This window comes from Sceloporus undulatus, chromosome 2 (assembly GCF_019175285.1).
Source record: "Sceloporus undulatus isolate JIND9_A2432 ecotype Alabama chromosome 2, SceUnd_v1.1, whole genome shotgun sequence".
Classification (NCBI taxonomy): Eukaryota; Metazoa; Chordata; class Lepidosauria; order Squamata; family Phrynosomatidae; genus Sceloporus; species Sceloporus undulatus.
The window spans coordinates 147,934,941-147,957,775 of record NC_056523.1 but is presented as its reverse complement, the minus strand read 5'-3'; the positions used below and the strand labels follow the sequence as shown (position 1 = coordinate 147,957,775).

Here is a 22,835-nt window from a genome sequence, read left to right as displayed (position 1 = left end):
AATGCTAACAAGTCTCCCTTGGTTTGACAGTGATAGGAGGAGGAGGATGATGATGATGATGATGATGATGATGATGATGATGATGATGATGATGATGATGATGATGATGATATGAGTCAGCTTGAGAGGCATGCAGGCACTGTTTCTTAAGCTGAGAGAGTGTCACCTTCCAAAGTGTGTTTTGGGTGCTTTTAATGCTAACAAGTCTCCCTTGTTTTGACAGTGATAGTGTGATGATGATGATGATGATGAGAGTCAGCTTGAGAGGCATGCACACACTGTTTCTGAAGCCAAGAGAGTGTGACTTTCCAAAGTGCCTTTTCTGTGTGTTTTTGGTTCTTTAATGGTGATATTGATATCAGAAAGCCTCTGAGGCAAGGCCAATGTAAACTGCTGTGATTTTTACAAACTCATGCGCAGTGAAGAAAAACCAAAGTCCCTTGACCAAGTACACACTTCTGAGAAGTACACTTGGTGCAAGAACTGTGAAACCACCTTGACATGATCAATATGCATGGCCATGTGAACCCATGTTCAGTGTGAAACCCAAAGAGTTTGGTTATGCAATAAGCCTCTGAAATATGCAAGAGGCCATCTTAAGTAAAGCCATGTTCAATGCCCAAATGTGCTGTTTGGAATGGGGGGAGGGGGGGAGGTTGGCCAGAAAGGGAAGTCCATTTCTGCCATCTGTCTAGGAATAATGCCCAAATGTCCTCCATTTTGATCATGCCTAAGAAACATGCATTTAGATTAACATTTTTTAAAAACCATCAAATTTTTTCGCATGTCCTCCATTTTTCAAAAATGTGTCCTACATTTGAAAATGTTGTCCTATATTATTTAATTATTTAATTAATTATTTTTTGGCTTTGCCTCCCCCCCCCCTGTTGTCTGGGGGACACCAACCCGGCCCCCAGCTCAAAAAGGTTGCCTACCCCTGCTTTAGGTGAACTCACAAAGGGCTTTTACCTTCAGTTGGCAATTTTGCCTCTTCAGTTGAATCTTCATTTTGCAAGCTGAATGCTCTCTCTGCTTTTACATGCTTTAGTCATGCAGCTTTTTAAAAGAGAATGAGTGTCTCTTCTGTAGTGTTCTTTGCTTTGTCAGTTCCCCTCCTCTAAGCGTATTTCTACTCCTGAGATACTATGAAAGTTTTCTTAAATTTTAATTTTTATAATTATTTACAACAGCAAAAGAAACAGAATTGCACATCATTCAAGATACATAAGCATATTATTTTATAGAAATATTGTTTCAGATAATTTTTCATCTTCTTTTTCTTCCATGGAATATGTCCAAATTCTTTTCTGTGTCTGACATATTAATTTTTAATTATTTTTTTTAAAGAAAAATCTCTCTAAAAAGATGCATGTAACTCTGGTGGTTCTTTCTCATCTCTGTATTCATTCATGTGCTGACTAAACAGGAACAATATTTCCCAGTGTGTGTCCATGTTGTTTGATCTTTGTAGCCTTCTGTTTGTGCTTGTTAATTTCCCCATTAAAAGATTCATCCGTATTTTACTCTGCCAGCATACAATGGTTAATCTTTTTAAGCCTTTCCATTGAAAAATAATGGCACATCTTGCAACAGATAACAAAAGTAGGACTAAAATGTTATGGTGTGCTTGTTATTCCAGCAAAGATGGATAGATAAATAAAAACAAAAACAATTTCCCATAAAATGAAATATTTTAATAGCTTTCCCCGTTATAATTGCCAATACCTTTCTCCAAAATTTCTAGTATCATCATTGACATTCAAGTCAGAGATGTATTATTGATGCTCATGCCCTCCCAAGCATAAAGGAGACACACTGTTATTCTATGCAATTTATACTCTTATTTATTTTGTGCAGTATAACGTCACCTATGAGTCTCTCCAAAATATTTTATTTTAATAATAAATAAATAAATAAAAGTTTTATTTTTATACCGCCCTTCTTCAATCAGGGCGGTGCACAACAGAGTTAACAATACAATATACATCAGGCAAATGCAATATACAAAATACAATATTAAGAATAAAACCGGAACATAGACATATTAAAAACCATTACAGCCTCATGCCAGTCTAATGCTGGCAGAGGAGAAGGGGGAGATGAGTTCATATTCTGGGGGAGAGATATTCAGGGGTAGGCCTGCTCGAATAAATAGGTTTTCAACCCCTTCTTAAATTGGGGAAGGGAGGTGGCTGCACGGAGCTCTATGGGCAGCGAGTTCCAGAGGCTGGGGGCCGAGATCATAAAGGCCCTCCTGGAAGTGGAAACTAACCTGGCCTCCGGAACTCTTAAAAGTTGCTGCCCAGATGATCTGAGGGTGCGGGGCTGATTATATGGGGAGAGGCGGTCCATCAGATACCCTGGGCCCAAGCCATTTTGACAGTGCTGATACAACTTTAAAGCTGGAAATTTTGTTTTTTTTACTCTTAATAAACCAACTTTTGTCCAACTCAAATAATTCATATTTTCAGAAGAACTGATTTGTGATAACATCAGAAAATGTCATTATGCTGAAAAGGTTGGAGACTAAAAGTATGGACCGTTTGTTCCATAACTCCAGCCCAGTACAGATGAGTCAAAAGCAGCATGGTGCTGCCGATACTAGGGTTTGGGAGTGCACAGCAACCACACGCCATGACTGCGTGGCCCCGCCCACACTGGGCATGCGTCCATGATGCAAACGCTGCGCAGCATCTGTATGTTGCTGCACTGCGCTTGCGTCACTGATGCGCCACAGTGCGCTAAATGGTGCAATTGTGGCATTGGGCGCGCGCTCTTAAAAGAAACCACTTTTTCCGGGTTCTTTTAGGTACGGAGGGACACTGTGTGGTTTGGCTGCTGCGGTGTCCCTTGAGAGCAGAAAGGGGTGGTCTGTACAGCCCCTTAGTGAAATTTTACAAAAGGGACTCATTATGTTCATCTTCGTATTTTTAAAATTAATATTTTTAAAGTGAATGCTCAGTTTTGTTGGTTAATTTCTGTTTATTTTGTTGTTGCTGCTGTGTGCCTTCAAGTTGTTTCCAACTTATGGCCATCCTAAGGTGAGCCTATAATGGGGTTTTCTTGGTAAGATTTGCTTAGAGGAGGTTTGCCATTGCCTTCCCCTGAGATTGGGAGCATGTGACTTGTCCAAGTTAACCCAATGGACTTCATGCCCTAGCAGGGAATTAAACCTTGACCTCCAGAGTAGCAATACAACACTCAAACCTCTATGCCACAGTGGCTCAGCTATTTACTAATAAAGTCAAAACAACTTTCTTTTTTTAATTAAAAAAGAAAAAGATAAAAAATAACAATAACAAAGTTCAGCCATATCCATGCAATCTTATAGTCATATTAACATCTGCTATCTAATCATATGCCTATTCTCTTGTTATATTTTCTTTATGTACATATTTAAACAACAATCCTGTATCTTTATTTTACTTAGGTATTACTTTTGTTGTTACTTCTTTGTTTCCCACAAATTAGCTATTTTTCCCCATTCATTTTCATAAGTTTGTAGTGTCTTATTACTCTGGTATATTGTTAATTTGTCCATCTGTGCCATTTCCATTAGTTTTAAGAACTGCTCATCTAGTTATGGATACGTTGATCTTTCCATTCTCCTGGCTGTTATTATGTATAGGAGAATATGCTCAATTTTTTTCCCTTTCTGATTTTTTAAACTGATTGGCATATTTAATAGATAAGTTTCTGGAGTTAGAGGGAAATTAATTTTTAATGTTTCTGTTATACTTTTATATATCCAGTATTCTTTGGCCTTCTCACACTTCCACCTCATATGGTAGAAAGTGCCATTCATTTGCCCACGTTTCCATGGGGGGGCGTAACTTCCAGGGGGGATGGGATTTCCGCCTTGCAGGATTGGGATTTCTGGGGTCGGGGAAAAGAGGAAGAACAGGCATGTGCCTGTTCCTCCTCTTTCCTGCCCTCCCAGGCTTTTAGGTATCTCCAGAGAGCTGTCTCCCCCGTCCACTCATCTTACCACGTCAGAAATGATTTAGCGTGCCAGGGAGGGCATGTGTGCCATAGGTTTGCCACCATGGGTTTAATATACATTGGGCCCTCCTTATCCACGACTTGCCATCCGCGCATTTGAGCATCTCCAGATGGGAAGCCCATTGGGAAGAGGCAGAGGAGGAGGAGGAAGAGGAGGAGGAAGGCGCGGTACAGCACAGTGTGAGGTGGGAGAAGAGGAGGAGGAGAAAGAGGAGGAAGAAGAAGTCATGGCGTGGTGTGGCGCAAGGCGGGAGAAAGAGGAAGAGGAGGAAGGCAAGGCACAAGGCAGGAGGAAGAGGAGGAAGGGGAAGGCCTGGCACAAGGTGGGAAGAGGAAGAGGAAAGCGAGGCGGGAAGAGGAGGAGGAAGAAGGTGTGGAGCGAGGCAGAGGAGGAAGCAGTGTTGGGGAGAGGTGGAGGAGAAGGCAGGAAAAAAATGTAGTGGGGGAAGAGGAAGAGGCAGCTCCTCCAAAGTACCATTGTCTTCAATGGTGGGGTGGCCACATGACCGCGCTACCATTGAAGTCAATGGGATTTGAGCATCTGTAGATAGCGAGGGCCCACTGTATTATCTGCTTTCCTAAATCCAGGAATCAATAAAAACCAATCCAAACCTATAACACTAGCAACAGCAGCAACAACTCCTCAATGGGACCTCTCTGCATTTCTGCATGGATTGATTTAACCATGAGCAAATGAATGCTATCTAGGGAGTTTAGGAGTGTAGCCAGAACCGAACAGCTTGTATGAGCGCTGACGCCTTTGGCTACTGTCCTTATATGGTATCATGTTTTAAGCATTAAAGCTTTTGCATGATTAAAAAATCCTGCTGAAATTAAATAATGCCATTTATTGTTGCTTGCAAACTTCTAGTACTGACACCAGTATCTATAGATCCTTGAAATGCTAGATTAGGAATATCACCATAATGTTCATCAGCAATATTATCTCCTGTCTTTTTTGAGGGGGTTGCCCCTTCACCTCAAAACTGATTTCCATCTGTTTTCTTCTGTGTTCTTGGTTCTTTTGGCTTTCCCTAATCCAGATCCAAATCCTTGGGTAAGAGAATGTCAATATTTTAACATACCACTTTATCTGTAATTTTTAAAATCATAATATGAGTATTTCTACTCTTGAAAATAAACAGTATAATTGGGAAAAACCCAATTTATGCCTTGTCTGTGTAAAATTTCTATACAGTATCTGAATGTTCTTTTATTTTTTTATACCAGAAAATGTCATGGGAGGGTTTTTTTTGCTCTTTAATTTCACCTGTGATAGACTTTTTACCTTCAGTAATACCACTGTCTTTTAAGAGTATCGGCAAACCTTTTTATAGATGCTTTGAGTCCCTATGGCTTTTCATTAGTCAGTCAGCACCCACTGCCCTGTGCACTTTCTTAAAATCATCTAATATCAGGGGCAGATCTGGACTCAGTTTATGAAATCAGTGTACCATAAATTATTCCATGCTGCCATTCTTCCTCCATAGTCCAGCAGGGGGGTGCACATTTGTCTTGTAATTTCTGTTTTCTGAATCCTCCCATTTCTTTGGGAGTGCACTAGTAGTCTCCTTGATGTGATTAACACATTTACCAAGCACTTCTGCCATCTCTTCCATCTCATCTAATCTTTTAGTCATGTTAGTGTTCAGTTGATTGGGATCACTGTTGCTGCTCTGAAGAAATGTCCAGCTCTCAGTGGCTGCATTTCAGAAATAAACAAATGGGGAGCTTTAGCATGACCTGTAATTTAGCTTGTAACAAGCTACCTTTTCTGATGTTAATGGGAACAGACCTCAAACATCTGTCTTTGCCGGTGTGGAACAGGTGCAGAACTTGGCAAAGTCACTTGTTTTGAACTATAGTACCTTAGAATTCCTGATGAAGCATGGCCACTGGCCAGCAGCTATGCTGGATTGGGGTTTCAGGAAACCGTAATCCAAAAAAGTAGTTTGCCATGTCATGCCCCAGGTGGAAATAATCTGGAGGAAAGAGAGTTTATTTGGCAGAGTAGGGCTCAGTCCTGATACATATTTGCTCCAGGTTAGCAAGAAACCTGGGAGAGATGATGTGTAGGATTTAACAAGTAAAATGGCTGAGGGTGTTTGGAAACCACCAAGGCTGTTGTGTACTATCCTTTGGTTCTGGGATTCAGAATACATGTCTATAAGATCTGTGAGGATATTGTGATTGTGTAGAAAAAAGGCATGAGTAGACTCTTATGTCTTTGATCTGCTACCTCTCCAAATGCAGGGACATTTGATATTTTGTCATGTGATCTCCCACTTGCCTCTTGAAGTGGGGCATTCCTAGAAGATCTGTAAGTGCATTAACTTTGTCCTGATCTTGGGTGTGATCAAGTGGTCAAAGCTAATTAGTTAATTCCTAGCTATTTTTCATTTAGCAAATGGAATTCTGTGTTTGGTTCTGCCTCTTAAAACAAACAGGATAGCAGCCACAACTGTGGCTGAATGGGCACTGAGTGTCTATCTGTTACTTTTGTGACACCAACATTGCTGCTGAGGTGAGATGACCCTTCTAAAATGTAACCTTGTTAGTGGCGTTATTAGTTCTGGTTGCTTCTTTCTCCACATTCTCTCTCCAGTGCACTTAACCTTCATGTTGTTGGTTTAGTTCTCAGCCCTCCCCATGAAAGAGCAGCTGCACATTTGACTCCACAAGAGGCTTTGTTCCCGTTAGAGTGAAATCAGAGGCCTCTTTTGAGGAAATTACATTATCCCTCTGTGAGCCACAAAATAGGAATAGGAGAAGGGGAAATGGGGAACACCCAGGTTTCCCTTTCTCCCCAAGGGATATTGGGAATTCTACCCAGACCCTAGCTGGAGGTTCGCTCTGGAACAAGACCTGAAAGAAAAATATCCCTATGTTCCCAGACCCAGTTGCCTGAACATCTGAAATGCACTAATTTTGATGTGTAGAAATTCGTAAAATAAATTTAGTGCCCTGCAAGGTGCATTCCTTGAACAGATCTTCTGGCATCCAGGTCCTAAATTCACTTGTTAATTGCAACTAGAGTAGACCCACTCAGTCAATGGAACTTAGATAAGTGTAAACTTGCCACTTTTCCATGGGTCTTGGAATCCAAACATTGGATCAACCTGGCTTAGAAATGCTTTAGACTTGCACCAGTTGATGCTGCCTCTATCCTGTATGTCTTAGTGACATTACAAATGCTGGGAAGGACATTGATGTATTTCTCACCAATTTGGGGGCTCATGGAAACAAATCAAATGAAATCAAGTAATTAACAGGAGAATGTGGTTAGTCTTACCTGGGGCTTCTCCCTTGGAGGAAAGAAACATGACTCCATGATAAGTGCAGAATGTCAGGAATCCCACTGTTGGGTTGGGGTGGGGGTGGAAAAAAGCCAGGTAGGGGATGCTCATTGCCATGGTAATGGTGTCATGACATGTTGTTTTGCTCCATTTCACAGCATGTGTGGGATTGGAAAAGAATACAGGCATTTGTAGTTGTGCCTGTCTGTGCAGCATTGATTGTCTCATGTGCCTACACACTGTTAAGTGCCCTTCACTCACACACAGTGTGCTGTCACACATTTTCATTTTTGCTTCAGCATATACATGTTGTCATGCACTTTAACACTGTGTGCTTTGCCATGCACGTATATGTGCTATTTAACAGATAATTGGAGCAACTGGTTAAATGCTGTCCCTTGGGACTCCGTTAATTAGCTTGAACTGGCAAATTAGCTCCTTTGCATTACAAAGCATCTTGGATGCCACAGTCCTGCTTATTTTAATCTTTCTAATGTTTATTCACATTCTTTTCCTTCCCTATTGCTATGAAATTAATTTTTACTGCTTTTATTGTCTCATCCCTTCTTTAATCTTTTGAAAACCAGTGTCTCCCTTATAGAAATGGAATTGCTGTTCTGGGCTTTGGCATAAAGCAAGGGCTTTTCCAATGTCTCTGTATCTCCAGCTTGCTAACTTGTCTTCCTTGCAGTAGTGATGCCATTCCCAACCTTTATGTTTTAGGAGACTTTAATAGAGAAGATGCTCTTCTCCAATAGGACAATATCAATGTCAATGTCAGGTTATCTTTGTTAATCCACTAGGTGTCTGGAGATAATGCCGCTGTGCTTAGTAATGAGCCAGCCAGTCACTAAATGTGACGTTGTTATTGTGCGCCATTAAGTTGTTTCTGATTTATGGTGACCCTTAGGTGAACCTATCACAGGGTTTTTTTTGGCATGTTTCTTCAGAGAAAGTTTGTCATTGCTATCCTCGGAGGCTGTGAGAGTGTGACTTGCCCAAGGTCACCGAGTGGGTTTACATAGCTGAGCCAGGAGTTGAACTCTGGTCTCCAGGTGTGACTTCGCTTTTGTAAATAACCGTATTTGCTGAAAGTGGTCATAACCTCTTCTTCCACCTAATGGAAATAATTGCTTTTCAGGAAATAACTTTTGCTTAACAGTGTATCACAGGGTGTGATAGACTCAGGCAGAGATGGACAGCTGACACATTATAAGAACTTGTTTTGGAATAGTAATTTAATTAAGGCTCTGAGAGCTGTAGACCCCAAGTCATTTTACTGCCTGAGCTGTAGTAGCAAATGGCATACCTGCCCTCCTACTGTGTATAGTGGTAGTAACCAAATCCAGCTAATAGAGTGGTGACACTATTATTAGGTCAAGAAAAAGGCACAAAAGATGTAATGCTAGGTTTCAAAGATCTCATTCTTTTCCACCAATCACAGACGGTTTAAAGAATGCTGCGGGCTGATAAAGAGATTATGTTGGAGTCATGTAGCATTTTGAGATGGTACTGAGGAAAGGTCTCTGTGGATAGTCTAGAGGCAAGCATGTCAATAGGATTCTCATTAGATTGAAAAAGACTAGTATGAAATAGTGGTTTAAGCACTGGACTATTATCCTGCAGATCAGGATTCAAATACCTGCTCAGCCATGGGGCAGGTCACACACTCAGCCACAGAAGAAGGCAAAGGCAAATCCCCTCTGAACAAATCTGGCTATGAAAACCCCATGCTTGGTTCACTTTCAGATCACCATGAGTCAGAAATGACTGGAAGGTACCACCACTTTGTGACAAAGGGAGCAAACCTACCAGAAATCATGCCCCAGTGAGGAATAACATAACGTTAAGTTCCTCTAATTCAGGATTCTCTTGTTCAGTAGCTCTGCTTGGTATCGTCAGATCAAAAAAAAAAATTTCTGGCATATGAAGGAGCTCCATGCACCTCTCCTCACCATAACAGTAAACATAGGACGTTATCATACAGGAAGAATTTCTCTTAATTTCGAATGAAAAGAAAATGGGGCCAGAACACATTTACATGAATTTGCTAGTTCAGCGAATTTACACAAATTTGAATTGTGTTCGAACTGACTTCCCATTGCCTGAAAATAGCTTGATCACCTCTCATGCAATAATGTGAAAACCCATGATTGCGTTCGGACTGACTTCCCATTGCCCGAAATTGTGTGTGGTGAGATGCTCTTCTTTAAAAGCAGGAAAAAATGCCCTTAGCTTGCCTGCACTTTCCTTTCTAATCCTCTCCTCCTGCATATCTTCCTACAGATGGCACTCCGCTGAGTGAGCTCTCCTGGTCCTCCTCTCTGGTGGTTGTGGCAGTTTCCTTCTCTGGCCTCTTCACCTTCATCTTCCTCATGTTGGCCTGTCTGTGCTGCAAGAAGGGGGGCATTGGCTTCAAGGTAAGCACTGTAGGGGGGCCCATGAGGGCTGCAGGGGCTGGCCGTGTTGGAGCAAAACTGGAATTTAGTAAAGAGAAGGAATAGTGTATTCTTATTGTGGGAGTCAGTACTGACCCCATTGTACCTCATAATGCTGAAAGGGAGTCAGAGGTATTGTTCAGTATAGTTTGAGGAATCAGATTGGAAGGACTGCCTCTGATGTATAAACATCTGCTGCTCAGGGACAGCCAGGTGAGAGAGAGAGAGAGATGCATTATCTCCCTCTTGTTCTCTTTCTGTATCAGAGCTTGGAAAATTACTTTTTTGGAGGGCTACAGTTCTAAGAATTTCTCTGCCAGTCTCTAGTGTGGGCACACCAGAAGTGACAAGCAACAGGCAAGGGATTCCAGCTGAGGGAGTGGAGGGGGACCCCAAACAGCAGGGGATTCAGTGAGCTTAGGGTGAGAGGTAGGGTTGGGGTCACTGAGCAGCAGCATCTCAAGTCTGAAAGATGGGTGCTTGCTGAGGGGCAGCAGTGGGATGAATGCCTGGCAGTATGTTGGGAGAAGGAAGTGGAGGGCTCTCTAGTGAGCCATAGCATGCCCAGAGGAAGGGTAGGGAGAACAGACATAAATCTATCTTGTGCCAGGGCAGGATATAACACAGGGGTAGGCAATCTTTTTGAGCCGGGGGCCGGGTTGCTGTCCCTCAGACAACTGGGGGGGGGGGGGGGCAAAAAAAAAAAAAAAAAACAATTTTTTTAAAAGAAAATAAAAAAAAAAACCAGGACAAAGTTTTCAAATGGAGGACACTTTTTTTAAAAATGGAGGACACGCGGAAAAATTTGCTGATTTTTAAAAAACGTTAATATAAATGCATGTTTCTGAGGCTTCTATAGACAATTCCCCCCCTTGCCCCCCGTTCCCCCCCTTGCCCGCCGCTTGCCCCCCCTTGCCCGCCTCCTCCTGATAGGCCAAAGGCCCCACGCCCTCACGGGAGAGGCCAAAGGCTCCGGCGGCAATCGGTGGCAGTACTGGGCTGGGGCCGGTCCCAAGGCCTTGCTGGGCTGCATCCGGCCTGCGGGCCACAGGTTGCCTACCCCTGATATAACACAATATAGTAATAGCACTTGAATACCACTTTAACTGCCATAGTTTCCATCCCATGGTATTTTGAGATCTGCCATTTTGGAAGTTATTTAAAATTCTCAGCCAGAGAGCTCCTCTCATGCTTCCTTAAACTCCAAACCCAAGGAATTCATAGGATGCAGCCAGGGCAGTGAAAGTGAGATCATAGTGCTGTAACTGTGTAGTTTGAAAGGGCCGCAGGTCTTGACTGGCAGTCAAGACTCCCAGCAAGAGCTCTTTCCCATCCCCTGCTCCCTGACGTATTTTTTTTTTCAGCTGGAGATGGCACCTAAGACCTTCTCTGTGCAAAACACATACTCAGTGATCTCTCCTCAAAAGTGCTGTTAAAAAAAGAAGCAGTAAGATTCAATGTGATAGGAAGTGAGCTTGTGTGAGAGGTGACTTTTCACTGTTTTCCTGGGTCATGGTGCCAAGATTCAGATGTCATTTGGATTCCAGTGACTTTTATGAAGATTGGGGATGGGGGGCATTTCTTACAGGCCTCCAGTGCAGGGATTGCAGGTTGAATGGTGGTTCAGAGAGAAGGTGAGGAGCTAAATAGGGAGGGCAAGTTTAGTATCAGCATCTTTTCCTGGCAGCTGGGATGCTTTGTGCTTATGTATACACCTAGAAAAGAAGGAACGGAAGGCACCAACATGAAAATCAAGATGAGGAAAGTTCAATAGATAAACTCAAAATAACTAACATTGAGACATGTTTTGTGTCATGTGACTCTACTTTGGGGGCAACCAAATCAATTTTATTGAGGGATGTGTGCCTACAGTCTGCCTTAATACACTGCTTCAGGTGCTCCTTTCAAAACGGACAAGGCCTTAGACATAGATGGTGTGACTTCATACAGAGCAAGAAGGTGTTGCATGTTCTGTTATATGATGGTCCAGTAGGGAGCAGAAGAGATGAGACTTGCTCAGAGGAAGGTGCCAGGGCTTAGCCTGTGGGTCATACAGCAGCTGTGAGTCAAGAGCAACTCTCTCCAGAGCTGGTACTTTTTGGGCAGTGAGGGGCAGGTTTGTCTCTCTTTAAAGCTTTAAAGCCATCTGGGATCCTCCCCTTGCCCTGGTTTGGCTTGGCTTTGCTGCAGTCTACTCTGGAATGGCCCACAAGGGAGTGGGCAGTAACACTGACCTCAGAGGCACAGAATGTGCAGAAGAAATGTGTGCTCTCATTGCTAAGATTCTTGTGGAGGCTCTTGGCGGCTGGGGCATGGAGGAGGTGGAGTGATGAAGCTGGAGTTACCAAGAGCCCTGTGGGTTAATGACTTCAAGTACTGGTCAGGTTTTGTTGTGGGAACAATGAAGCACTTCAAGAACACTTCCCCCACGCTGCCTATATAGGGGCTGAGAAGAAGTTGTTGAGTAGTCCTCCATACCTTTCCCCATGGAAATGCCACAGCTGCAGCAGTGCAGGGCACAGGATGCATGAAAGTGATGCTCACCCTTTCCTACCTGATTGCGGGGGCAGCCTTCAGTGGGAAAAAGTTCCTTCAGGTAAATGGAAGTTCCTGCTTAGTGTCTGACTGACTCCTGCAGGGATTGCATGGGGTGGTGGATGGGTCCTGGAGCAGCCTTAAAAAGGGCCAGGGGTGGTGGTGAGTGGTGTACCAGAGGTGGGTGGGTGGGTGGGTGAGTGAGTGAGTGGGCAGGCTCATTGGGGATGCATCTAACCAACATGGGTGATCGCTGGGGAGCAGAACACTTCCAGTCATTGCCTTTATTAACACTCTTTCTCTGGGCACTCTTGCCTAGAGCTGGAGAAGCGAATCCCGGGAGAAGAGGCTGAGGATGGTTTTGAGGTGTCTGCCTTGCACGGGGGCCAGCACAGTGCCCAAAACAACCTGTAATGTAGAACTGGGGAACCCTGGGCAGCCCTCCCCCTGCCCCCTGACCAAGGTGAGGCTGCTTCTCCCTCAATTGTGTTTATGACTATGTCTCTTGACTGGCGGGCAGGGTGGAGGGACAGAGCAGGCACCATGGACCACACACATGTCAAACAACATGAAGGGATGATGGAAATGGGAGATTAAGGCCATTGCTCTTTTGCATTCAATTCCAGCCCACCTGCCACCCACCCTAGTGGGAGAAGGTTCCCTTGCTGGCTTTCCCATACAGAGATTGTGCTGAGTTGTAGAGCGACTGGGAGCAATAGATTTGGCCCTAAGCCCCTCTTGGATGGGTGAGTGGGTAAACTCCTATACTGAATCTCTGGAGAGCCTGGGCAGGTATGGCCTCCACAGTCCTGCTTCTGTATCACATGTCAAAAGCTTTTGCCCCAGCTGTGGTTTGTGGGACCTCTCCATGGTCTGCCCCTCAGGACAAAATTGAAAACTGGCTTGTCATGGAATAGCCTCAGAATGATTACTCTCAGGGCCTCATCCAGAAACCCAGCCTCTTGAGTCCTTTCCTCCCCACATACAGTTCTGTGTGCACAAAGAAAAAGGACAGTGAGGAAGTGAGTGCATGGCTGTCTCTGCCCCCCCCCATCTCAGTTTCAGAGGGGTGTGTTTATTTCTGAGTGGGAGTGTATGTATGACAGCATGTCTGTGGCACAGTTCACATGTGGACTCAGCTGTGCATATGGCCAACTGAAATTCTACTGTGTGGGCACAGTCCCAGGCAGCAAGCTGTTTGTGTGAATTGGTTCTCCACATGACACTTCTCCTTCACTTAAGAAAAAGTTTGACTACAATGTGGTTGTGGCCATCCATGCTATGACGGGGGTGAGGGATAGTGGTCTACATTACACACACACACACACACACACACACACACACACACACACACACACAGAGAGAGTGAGTGAGTGAGTGAGTGAGTGAGTGAGTGAGTGAGTGAGTGAGTGCTGGAAGCCACATGGTGTGTGACTGCCTTTCAAGGACCATTGCTCAAACATTTGCCATATAATCAGGCCCCTTTAAGAGAGAGTTATAAAACTGTGTTTCTTGGGCTGTGTTTACTATTCTTTTGGCCTGTTCTGTGCATATGAATACTTCAGAGATTAGATTAATTCTAATGGTACAGTCATTCTTCCACATCTGCCGATTTGGCTTTTGCAGATTTGATTATTCACAAATTTTATTAGTATCCTCTCTTTAGGAATATCTTGGCTCTCCAGTGTATCTCTGTGGTCAACTTTAATCAAGGGCTACACTGAAGGACCTAGAAATTCCTAGAGAGAACACTCCACTTGGCATATGTAGCTCCTCCAGCACAATTCTGTGGTCAATGTCTGGCAGGTGTTGACCACAGAGTTTCACTGAAGGACCTAGAGATTCCTAGAGAGGTGTTATCTCGGGTAAAAACATAATGTTTTTGTTATTTGCAGTTTTTTCCACTTTCACGTGGGTCCTGTGCCCCTAACCCTAGCGAATGTGGAGGGACCATTTCCTCAAGGGAAACTAAGAATTGTGGCTCAAGATGAAAAGGGAAGGCAGTACAGATTTCTTGAGGCTCACTGAAACATGTTCCCTCTGATTCTTTAGGGGAAGCTGTGACAGCATATTATACAGTAGTATAAAGCTAAGATAGGTTCTTGCTGTAGATCAGTTTTCAAAGGAGTTGCCATGTTAGTCTGTTGCAGCATAAAAAGGGATAAGGAAGTGGTGGAGAAGGGGGAAAAAAGAAATTTATTAGCACATTCAAGACTAACTGGTTTATATTTTAGCATGGATTTTGATGGATATCAGTCCACTTCTTCAGATGAAATGCAGAGTAGATCTGGCATATGAATGAGGGGCCATTTTCCCCTTCAGGTGTACATGACTCAAATATGTGTGAATGTATTCCTTCTCTGCTTGTTTATGAGATAGTGACTGTGTGTCTCTCTGTGCATGTGCACACTTGTTGTTTCACCTTTGTACTTGTTTGCACTACAGTATTTCCTTCAAGGATACAGAAGGCTGAAAGTTTCTTCTTCCCTCATTCCCTTTGGAAGACGGGAGTCCAGCCATTGGTCTATCTAACTCAGTTTTGTCTGTAGAGACAGGAAAGGTTCTCCAGAGTTTCAGATACGGTGTCTTTCCCTGCCCTACCCATAGATATTAGGGACTAAACAAGGGTCCCTTTGTTTGCCAACTGTATAGTCTACTTAGATCTTGGAGGAGGTTTTTGGGTGTCTACAACTCCCAGAATTCCCCAGAAAGCAAGGCTGGTAGTTATGATGGAAAATAAGCTTTTCAAGTCAGCACTCGGTCTGTCACAGAACCTTTATTTATGTTTGTGTGGTGTGTACACCAGTGGCTTGTTTAGGATGAGACACACTTTTTTAGGTTTACACACACACACACACACACACACACACACACACAGCTAGACCATTGGCTACCCAAGGATAAGTATTTCTGTGCCTCCTCATCTATGTGTGAGATAACAGTCATGATAACAGTAGTGATGATGGGACTGCTGATACTTTATAGAGTTTTGTAAGTGCTCCATGCACATTATTTCTGATCATCTGATCACATTATATGTAATCAAGTAGAGTTATGCATGTGGTGATCATAAATGCTTGTTTCTTTATTATTTTTTCTTTGTGCATATAAAAATGTTTCCTTGCCCTGTCCTGGGCTCCTTTTTTCCTTGTCTTTCTTGCTTCCAGGAATTTGATAATGCTGAGGGAGAGGAATATGCTAGTGAATTTTCAGCGCAGGGGTCACCAGCCACACAGAATGGCCCTGAAGTTTACATCCTGCCTCTCACTGAAGTCTCCTTGCCAATGTCTAGGCAACCCGGGCGCTCAGGTGAGCCAATTAAACTTCTGTGTTTAAGCATTTTTATCTCCCTCATTAATATTAGTAATGATGATTTGCATACTCACAATATATACCAAGAGAAAAACATAGCCTTAAACTCTAATGCTGGTAATTAACCTGGAATCACTGGACATGCTGTGCTTGCTATAAATGAGTATGGATAAGAATCCTCTACTAAAGTGGTCTTGGGTATTTCTGTTGGATTAAAAGGGTGTTATGGATTATAATTTATGTGCCTACAAAAACAAAGAGGATTCCTGCATCACTTTAAAGGTCAAGGTTTTAGAACCCTGAGGAACTTGCATTCTCAAATTTGACAGACACAATAAAGAAGAAGCAAAGTTCTTCCAGATGAGATTTCACAAACTCCAGCACTTCACATCTGGAGGCCCTAAGTTTAAAACCTGGGTATTTAAGAGGACTTTTAGCTAAGAAGATGCCACTTCTGTGGATATATTGGTGTTGTTCCCATTTATCATCATCTTGGTCTTGATCTTGGTCCTATAGATGGCTATTTCCTGAGATTTTTTACTTTTTATGTTAATTCTGTTTTTATTATGATTGTTATTTGATTTAAAAAAGGAAAGCCATGAGATGGAACCTTGATGCAAACTCTTGATGTACACTGAACATTCCTTCAAAATGCCATTTTTAAAAAAAATTAATATGAAGGCTTTCTCTTTTTACCAAGAGATGCCATTTCACTAAAATGTAGCATGAGCTCTTTTACATCCTTTCTTCCCAACTCACAGTCCACCTTACTGTGGCTAATGAATCAAACAATTTACTCTACTGAACAAACTGTGCTAAGCAACCAAAAATGAAACACTTGTCCACACACTTGTGCTTCCCAAATGCCTCCCTCCCTTGCATGGCCTATAAGCCCCAAGAGAATGCCCACAGTGCAGACATTGGCCCTTATCAGATGAGGCTTGAACTGGGGGACTTCAGCACTGGGCGGTTCGAATTAACGTTATTTCGCTCAATACGATCATACCATCATTCGAATGGCCCAATCCGAACGCACGTGAATGCGCGAGATGCCAAACTGAATGCGTACTGGATCCTCTTTTTGGAGGCGTGTGCCAGTGCACTGAAAAAGTGGATTGGCACATATCCTGGGTTGGGGCTCTGTTCGTCTCAGTGCGAATGGCTCTGGTGTGACACCCTGTCCTGAATTCCATCGCAGACCCCCAGATTCCCATTTTAACTTCCGGTGGGTCTTTCCTCTTGCCGTTCCAGGGAAGCGGGGGTGGCGGTTCTCCACGGCCCCCTCTTCCGCCTCGCGGCTTGGGAGCCGCATAAGCTGCACTCCCAAGAAGGCAAGGGCGCGGGGCCGCTGGAACGGCGGCGATCGCCGCGATTCTAGCGGCCCCACGCCCCTTGCCTTCTTGGGATGCAGCTTATGCTGGCTCCCAAGCCGCGAGGCGGAAGAGGGGGCCGCTGGAACCGCCACCCCGCTTCCCTGGATGCAGCTTATGCTGGCTCCCAAGCCGCGAGGCAGGGGAGGAAAATGCCTCCCCCTTAGATGGCCATCCAGCCTCTTTGACAGCCGCTGGAACTGGTGCTCCCCCCCCCCCCAGAAACAATTCACTCACTCACACACACACCCGTACAACCGGGCATTGCTAATTTGTTGCAAGGGAAGGGCATGGTAACGTTAAAACAAGCACGGAATGTAGAGAGGAAACAGAGGGAATGTAGAGAGGGCACGTTATATCGGCTTGTTCATGTGGCATGAGCTGGCTCTCCAGCTGTTTACCGGGCTGTCATGACGGGACCTCCCCTTTCACCCCGGAAGCGTTTTAGGTCGCAACCCATGCAGGGCACCACTGAGCATGTGCGAGGGGGCCGATACGAATCGCCCAATCCTCATGTTGAGCGCCGGTGTGACTATGCATTCTGCACTGAATACACTTCGCGCGAATGCGTGTTGGCCAATTTAAATCCTGCCAATTCGTAGGGGCTCCCAGGTATGATCGTATTGAGCGAAATAACGTTAATTCGAACCGCCCAGTGCTGAAGTCCCCCAGTTCAAGCCTCATCTGATAAGGGCTACTCTGTTTCTGTATTGTGTAACCCTTTAAAGACTGGCTGTGGGTCATATAGCGCAAGTCCAAGGACCCCATCTTCTCTTTTCTGCACTTTCACTGCCATGAAGGATGAATGGGCTCAGCCTTACTATCCACTACCCACTTGCAGCTGCTGAATGGAAACTATATCTGCTTGGATCAAATCCTCATTCCAGTGATGGAGTTTGCTTCCCATCGCCCACATCTGTCCTGGGATGTGGATGCTTTGTTGCCATTGGCAGCAACTGCAAGTAGGCAAGGAAGGAGGAGAGGGATGCTGCTGCTATTGTTTATAGCAACTCACTTGGAGCACCTAATGGTTTTGTTTCTTTAGGCTCTTCCCATATTGTGTCACAGTCCTTCATTCTCCCATACTCGAATCTACTAGGAGTATCTGTATTGTGTAGCGGTGTGGATTCCTCCACTACCTAATGGGGGGAGGTGGCATCATAAGGAAAGAGGACTCCAGCACTGGAGGGTTTCAGTGCCGGCATGCAAGAGGCAATCCCAGGAAGGAGAAGTGGCAGTGGCTGGATCCTTGTGTCTTGGGCACTAGTACTTTGTGTTCCCATATTACTGCAGCATTGTACTGCTGTGCTTGAATCCTTTCCATCCCCAACTAGTATTTTCCAGATTGTTCTGGCTTATCTGACATGGGCATTCTGGCCTGTGATTCTGCAGTGCCATCTTCTGGGTTTAGGGTGCCAGGGCAACTCCCTCTCCCATTTAGTGGGTACAGAGAATTTTTGCAAGGAATTTTCTTTAGATGGGACATCTGGGGGAAAAGCAACATCAGGTGTACTCTTCCATTAACAGACAATTCAAGGAGCAGTGAATTAGAGAAGACCCTGGCCTCCATGAAGAGGATATGGTTTGCCTTTCACCTTTTCACCTCAGCAGAAGTTTCTTCTTGCTTCTGACATGAACATTTCCACTCCCTCTGAAAACAGAGGCCTTATGATCCCCAGCTCCCACGGGCCTTGCATTCCTTAGCATGTGAAAAAACTAAGGAATTTAAAGCTTGTTCTTCTGGGTAGGATGGTAAGGATGGCCAGCCAGCCATGCATGCAGTAGCTCCCCTCTGCTCTGCCCACACTGTTTTGCCTGGTACATTGCCTTTGTGCTGTCTGAATGGGCCCACAGAGAATGGGTTGAGTGTCCAGCTGCAACGACCACTGTTGGACACAATAAAGCCTTTGCTTCTTAGTGTGACAGGAATGGTGGAGTCTGGCACTGAGGGGGCGAAGGGTTGGCACCGCCTGCTTTTTGGGGACATGGGGCTGCCCACTTGGTTAGACACAGACCTCACAGACACTTTCTGTTGCCTGAAGGCTGAAAGTACAGCTGGCTGAGGCAGAGAAGTCCATGTGCAGATACACAAATGCAGACGTTTTACACATCTCTAGCCCTTTCTCAACTCTGCCAGTGGAACAGAAGCTGGGTATGCCCACTTCATCTTGTGGGTCTCCTAATGTCTGAACAAGGAGGCAGCCTTTTGTCCCAGGTTTTTCTGCTGGGTTCATGTTGGCAGGGAAAGAGCATGCAGAAGCTAAGGCTGTTCTCTGTGCCCTTTCACAGTTCAGCTGCTCAAGTCCACCGACCTGGGACGCCACAGCCTGCTGTATCTCAAGGAAATTGGCCATGGATGGTTTGGCAAGGTAAGCATCAGAACACTCATTTACAGCATGCGGCCACAAGGTGTATGGGTAGGGTGAATGGGAGAGGAGGTGGCAGGGTAGTATTGATTCCTATGTATTATTTCTGTCGTCCTTCTTAGTGTTCTGATTTATAGGTTACAAATGGCAATCTTAATTCTGGCTTTGACCCTAGGGTATGGAAGATGTCATTGTTGAGCCAAGTGCAGGGGGAATGCTAGGACAGAAGGTGAGAGTAATGGGCTAGGTTTGGCACCTCTCACAAAAAGAACACAGAGACATTAATCGTTTTCATATGTTTTTGTATTATTTGTTTTTTTATTTATTTATTTTATTTGTTTATTATGATGTTGTTGTTGTGTGCCTTCAAGATGGTTCTTACTTATAGTGACCTAAGGTTTATGGTTCCCGACTTACAGTAATCCTGTCATGAGGTTTTCTTGGCAGAATTTGTTCAGAGGAGGTTTGCCATTGCCTTCCCCTGAGGCCGAGAGCATGTGGCTTGCCCAAGGTGTTCCAGTGGGTTTCATGGTCAAGCAGGGATTTGAACCCTGGCCTCCAGAGTTGTAGTCCAATGCTCAAACCACAATATTATGATATAATATTTTGCATTGTATTACGTTATTTGCCCAATGTTTGGGGTAAGGTTTAAAAAAGTGCAGCCTATCTTGCTTTTGAAAGCTATAATGAGAACTGGCCATATCTTGTCCCTAACTGGACATAGGAATCCCAGTGTGCTTGCTACAGCAGAAGTGGAGTATAAGGCAAAGATGTGGAGGACTTTTTATGGCCTTTTATATAGACTGCATTGAAAGCTAGAAAACAGGATATACCAGTATGTTTTAAATTACATTAACAAAAGGAGTGGTAATGTTTTGTGTAAACTCACTCTGGGCACATTGGATAAACCAGTGTGGGCCCAAGATATAGCAGCAGCTCATAGTTTATCTTCAGTCATGATGTAGTGGTTTGAGTGTTGGACTATGACTCTGGAGACCAGGGTTCAATTCCTAGCTTGGCCATAAAACCTATTGGGTGGCCTTGGGCAAGTCATATACTCTTGCCCTCAGAGGAAGGCAATGGCAAAACTTCTCTAAACAAATCTTGCCAAGAAAACCTCATGGTAGGGTCATGGGGTCACCATAGGGTCACCATAAATCAGAAATGACTTGAAGGCACACAACAGCAGCAACATTTTTGTCATGTAGCAGAATAGACCTTTTACATGAGCATTTGCAGTTAGAGTTTGGAAAAGCTGTTTTTGGACTATAATCTCAAGCATCTCCTAGACCGCATGCACATTGGAAATTCTGGGAGCTGTGGTTCAAAAAAGTAACTTTTCCAAGTTTTGCATGGACTTATGACCTGATGTGTTTATGCTATTAGTTCGTACATTGGCTCCATGAAGCATTGACTCACATTAAGTGCATACATGCAAAAACACTGCTATGTCACTTCTAAATAGAAAGCAGAGAAGTGGAATTCATCTGAAGAACTGTTGTGGATTGGCAGCTTAAACTGGGTTTTGAGGCTCTGCCATGGTAGTTGCTTGAGGATGATTAATATAATAGGTTAAAGATGAGACCCAGCACACTGGTGCAGTATGAGTCTCCACCTATGTATTTATGCTGTTGTCTGATGGACAGAGGTTGCTCATTTTCCCTCACTTTCTCCCTTGATGCGCTAGTTCAGGTGATGTACTCACGCACAGCTTCATTCCCTTGATTACCAATTGTCTGTGGGGTGGCACCTGGACAAAGCCGCTTGTCTCTCCAACATAAAGCTGTTTCCCCTTGCACAAGGGCATCTGGAATGTGGATGGATGCACCCTTGCAGCCAGTCAGTGACTGCACGCAAGCATCCCCGCTGCTGTTACAACACCTGGATAAGGGGCATTGCACAAGGAGGTACAGAGTGACTCCTTCTGCAGTGTCCCTAAAACACATACAGAAGTATCACCAGGGATGTTATTGCTGGTGAATTATGTCACCCACAGAATTCCTAATTTTGCAACAGCTTTCTTTTTGTGATACCCTAGAAGATAATGACTCATCCTAGTCAATTGCAGTGGCATCATTTTATAGCAAAGGTCCAAGATCTAGTAGACTTACATGTGTGTGTATCTGTATGTAGTCGCATGCATGTGTCTTTCCCTTATTCTAGGTGTTCCTCGGTGAGGTGAATGCAGGGCTGAGCAGCACTCAAGTGGTAGTGAAAGAGCTCAAGGCTAGTGCTAGTGTGCAAGATCAGATGCAGTTCCTTGAAGAGGCCCAGCCATACAGGTAGGTTCACTCATCTCCTGCTTGCAGGCTTCCCATCAGCCCCAGTTGGCCATAGTGGGAACAGAATGCTGGACTAAGTAGGTCTTTGGTCTAATCCCACAGAGTTCTTCTTAGTAGGAAGTCTACTTAAACCTTCTAAATCCTTCTAAAGTAGGATGTAGCCAGGATTTTTGGCAGCTGTCATTCCGATAGGTCTCAAAACTTTCACCTGCTAGCATATTCCCTGTCTCTTCACTCTGTACAAAGATGAAACACTTTACAGAATGTTTTCCATCAAAACCCACTTCTACCACAGTTGAACCTTTATCCATCCAATGTGGCTGCTTGCAGATCCACTTGGAGCATGAGAGAGGGCAAATATGGCTTATTTCACATGGTCCATCAGAGGGTGGCAATGTATCTCAACCATAATATCAGTCCTGATGGTAAGCAGCTTTGAAACTATCTGGAACTGAAACTTGATTGCATAACTGGCAAAATCAGGGTGATCAGATGTCCTCCTTTCCCAGGACATGCACTGCATTTTAACCTTCTGTTCAGGAGGATTTCCAAAGTGTCCTCCACTTTGAGCATGACTAAGAAGCCCTTTGAGTAGCACCACATTTGCTGTTCTCCCTAAGAAATGTGTCCACTTGGCAACCTCTCCTCACTGCAAATGGGGATAGGATGGATCCTTCTAAAGTTCTTTAGACAAAGCTTGCCTCAGAATTTAGGGCACATTTATTTCTGGGGGTTGGGGGAAAGCAAACATATTAGGCAATGGGCTGCTAGAGAACACAATGCAAATGTTGAAAGGGTATTTTGCTTACTTTCAACACAATTGACAAATGAAAGGAATAATTAAAATGTATATTATATCAAAGGTTTTTTTTTGCTAGTAAAGTACAATTCTGAGCATTTGTCTTCCTCAGAATTCTACAAGTATATTGCAAGTTAACAAAGCATTTTAATGAAAATAAATTCATCAGAAAAATATGGTTGAATACACAATAAAATACAATATATGTAATATAGCTGTAAATACACCATGTGAAATGAATTAGTATTATATTAGTGTTTTTAGCTTTAATATTATTATAATGTCCTATGTTTTCTTGAATGTCATACATTTTGCAGTGCCTTGTCATCTTTTGCGATTAAGACATCTGGTCACCTTGGGCAAAATAAAAGATTACACCGGAATATGCAGTTTGTGGCTTGATATTACAAACATTCCACACACCTAGAAAGGAAG

General features: G+C 43.9%; 1 protein-coding gene across 1 annotated transcript in view; it reads left to right on the top strand.

The window, feature by feature from the left end:
• AATK (apoptosis associated tyrosine kinase) overlaps nucleotides 1-22,835 on the top strand; it is a 139,476-nt gene that overhangs the window by 91,627 nt on the left and 25,014 nt on the right. Inside the window, exons 2-6 of the mRNA XM_042451467.1 lie at nucleotides 9,585-9,718; nucleotides 12,591-12,734; nucleotides 15,439-15,580; nucleotides 19,243-19,322; nucleotides 21,483-21,601. Of these exons, the coding sequence (XP_042307401.1) occupies nucleotides 9,585-9,718; nucleotides 12,591-12,734; nucleotides 15,439-15,580; nucleotides 19,243-19,322; nucleotides 21,483-21,601 (619 nt within the window). The remainder of the gene's footprint in view (nucleotides 1-9,584; nucleotides 9,719-12,590; nucleotides 12,735-15,438; nucleotides 15,581-19,242; nucleotides 19,323-21,482; nucleotides 21,602-22,835) is intronic.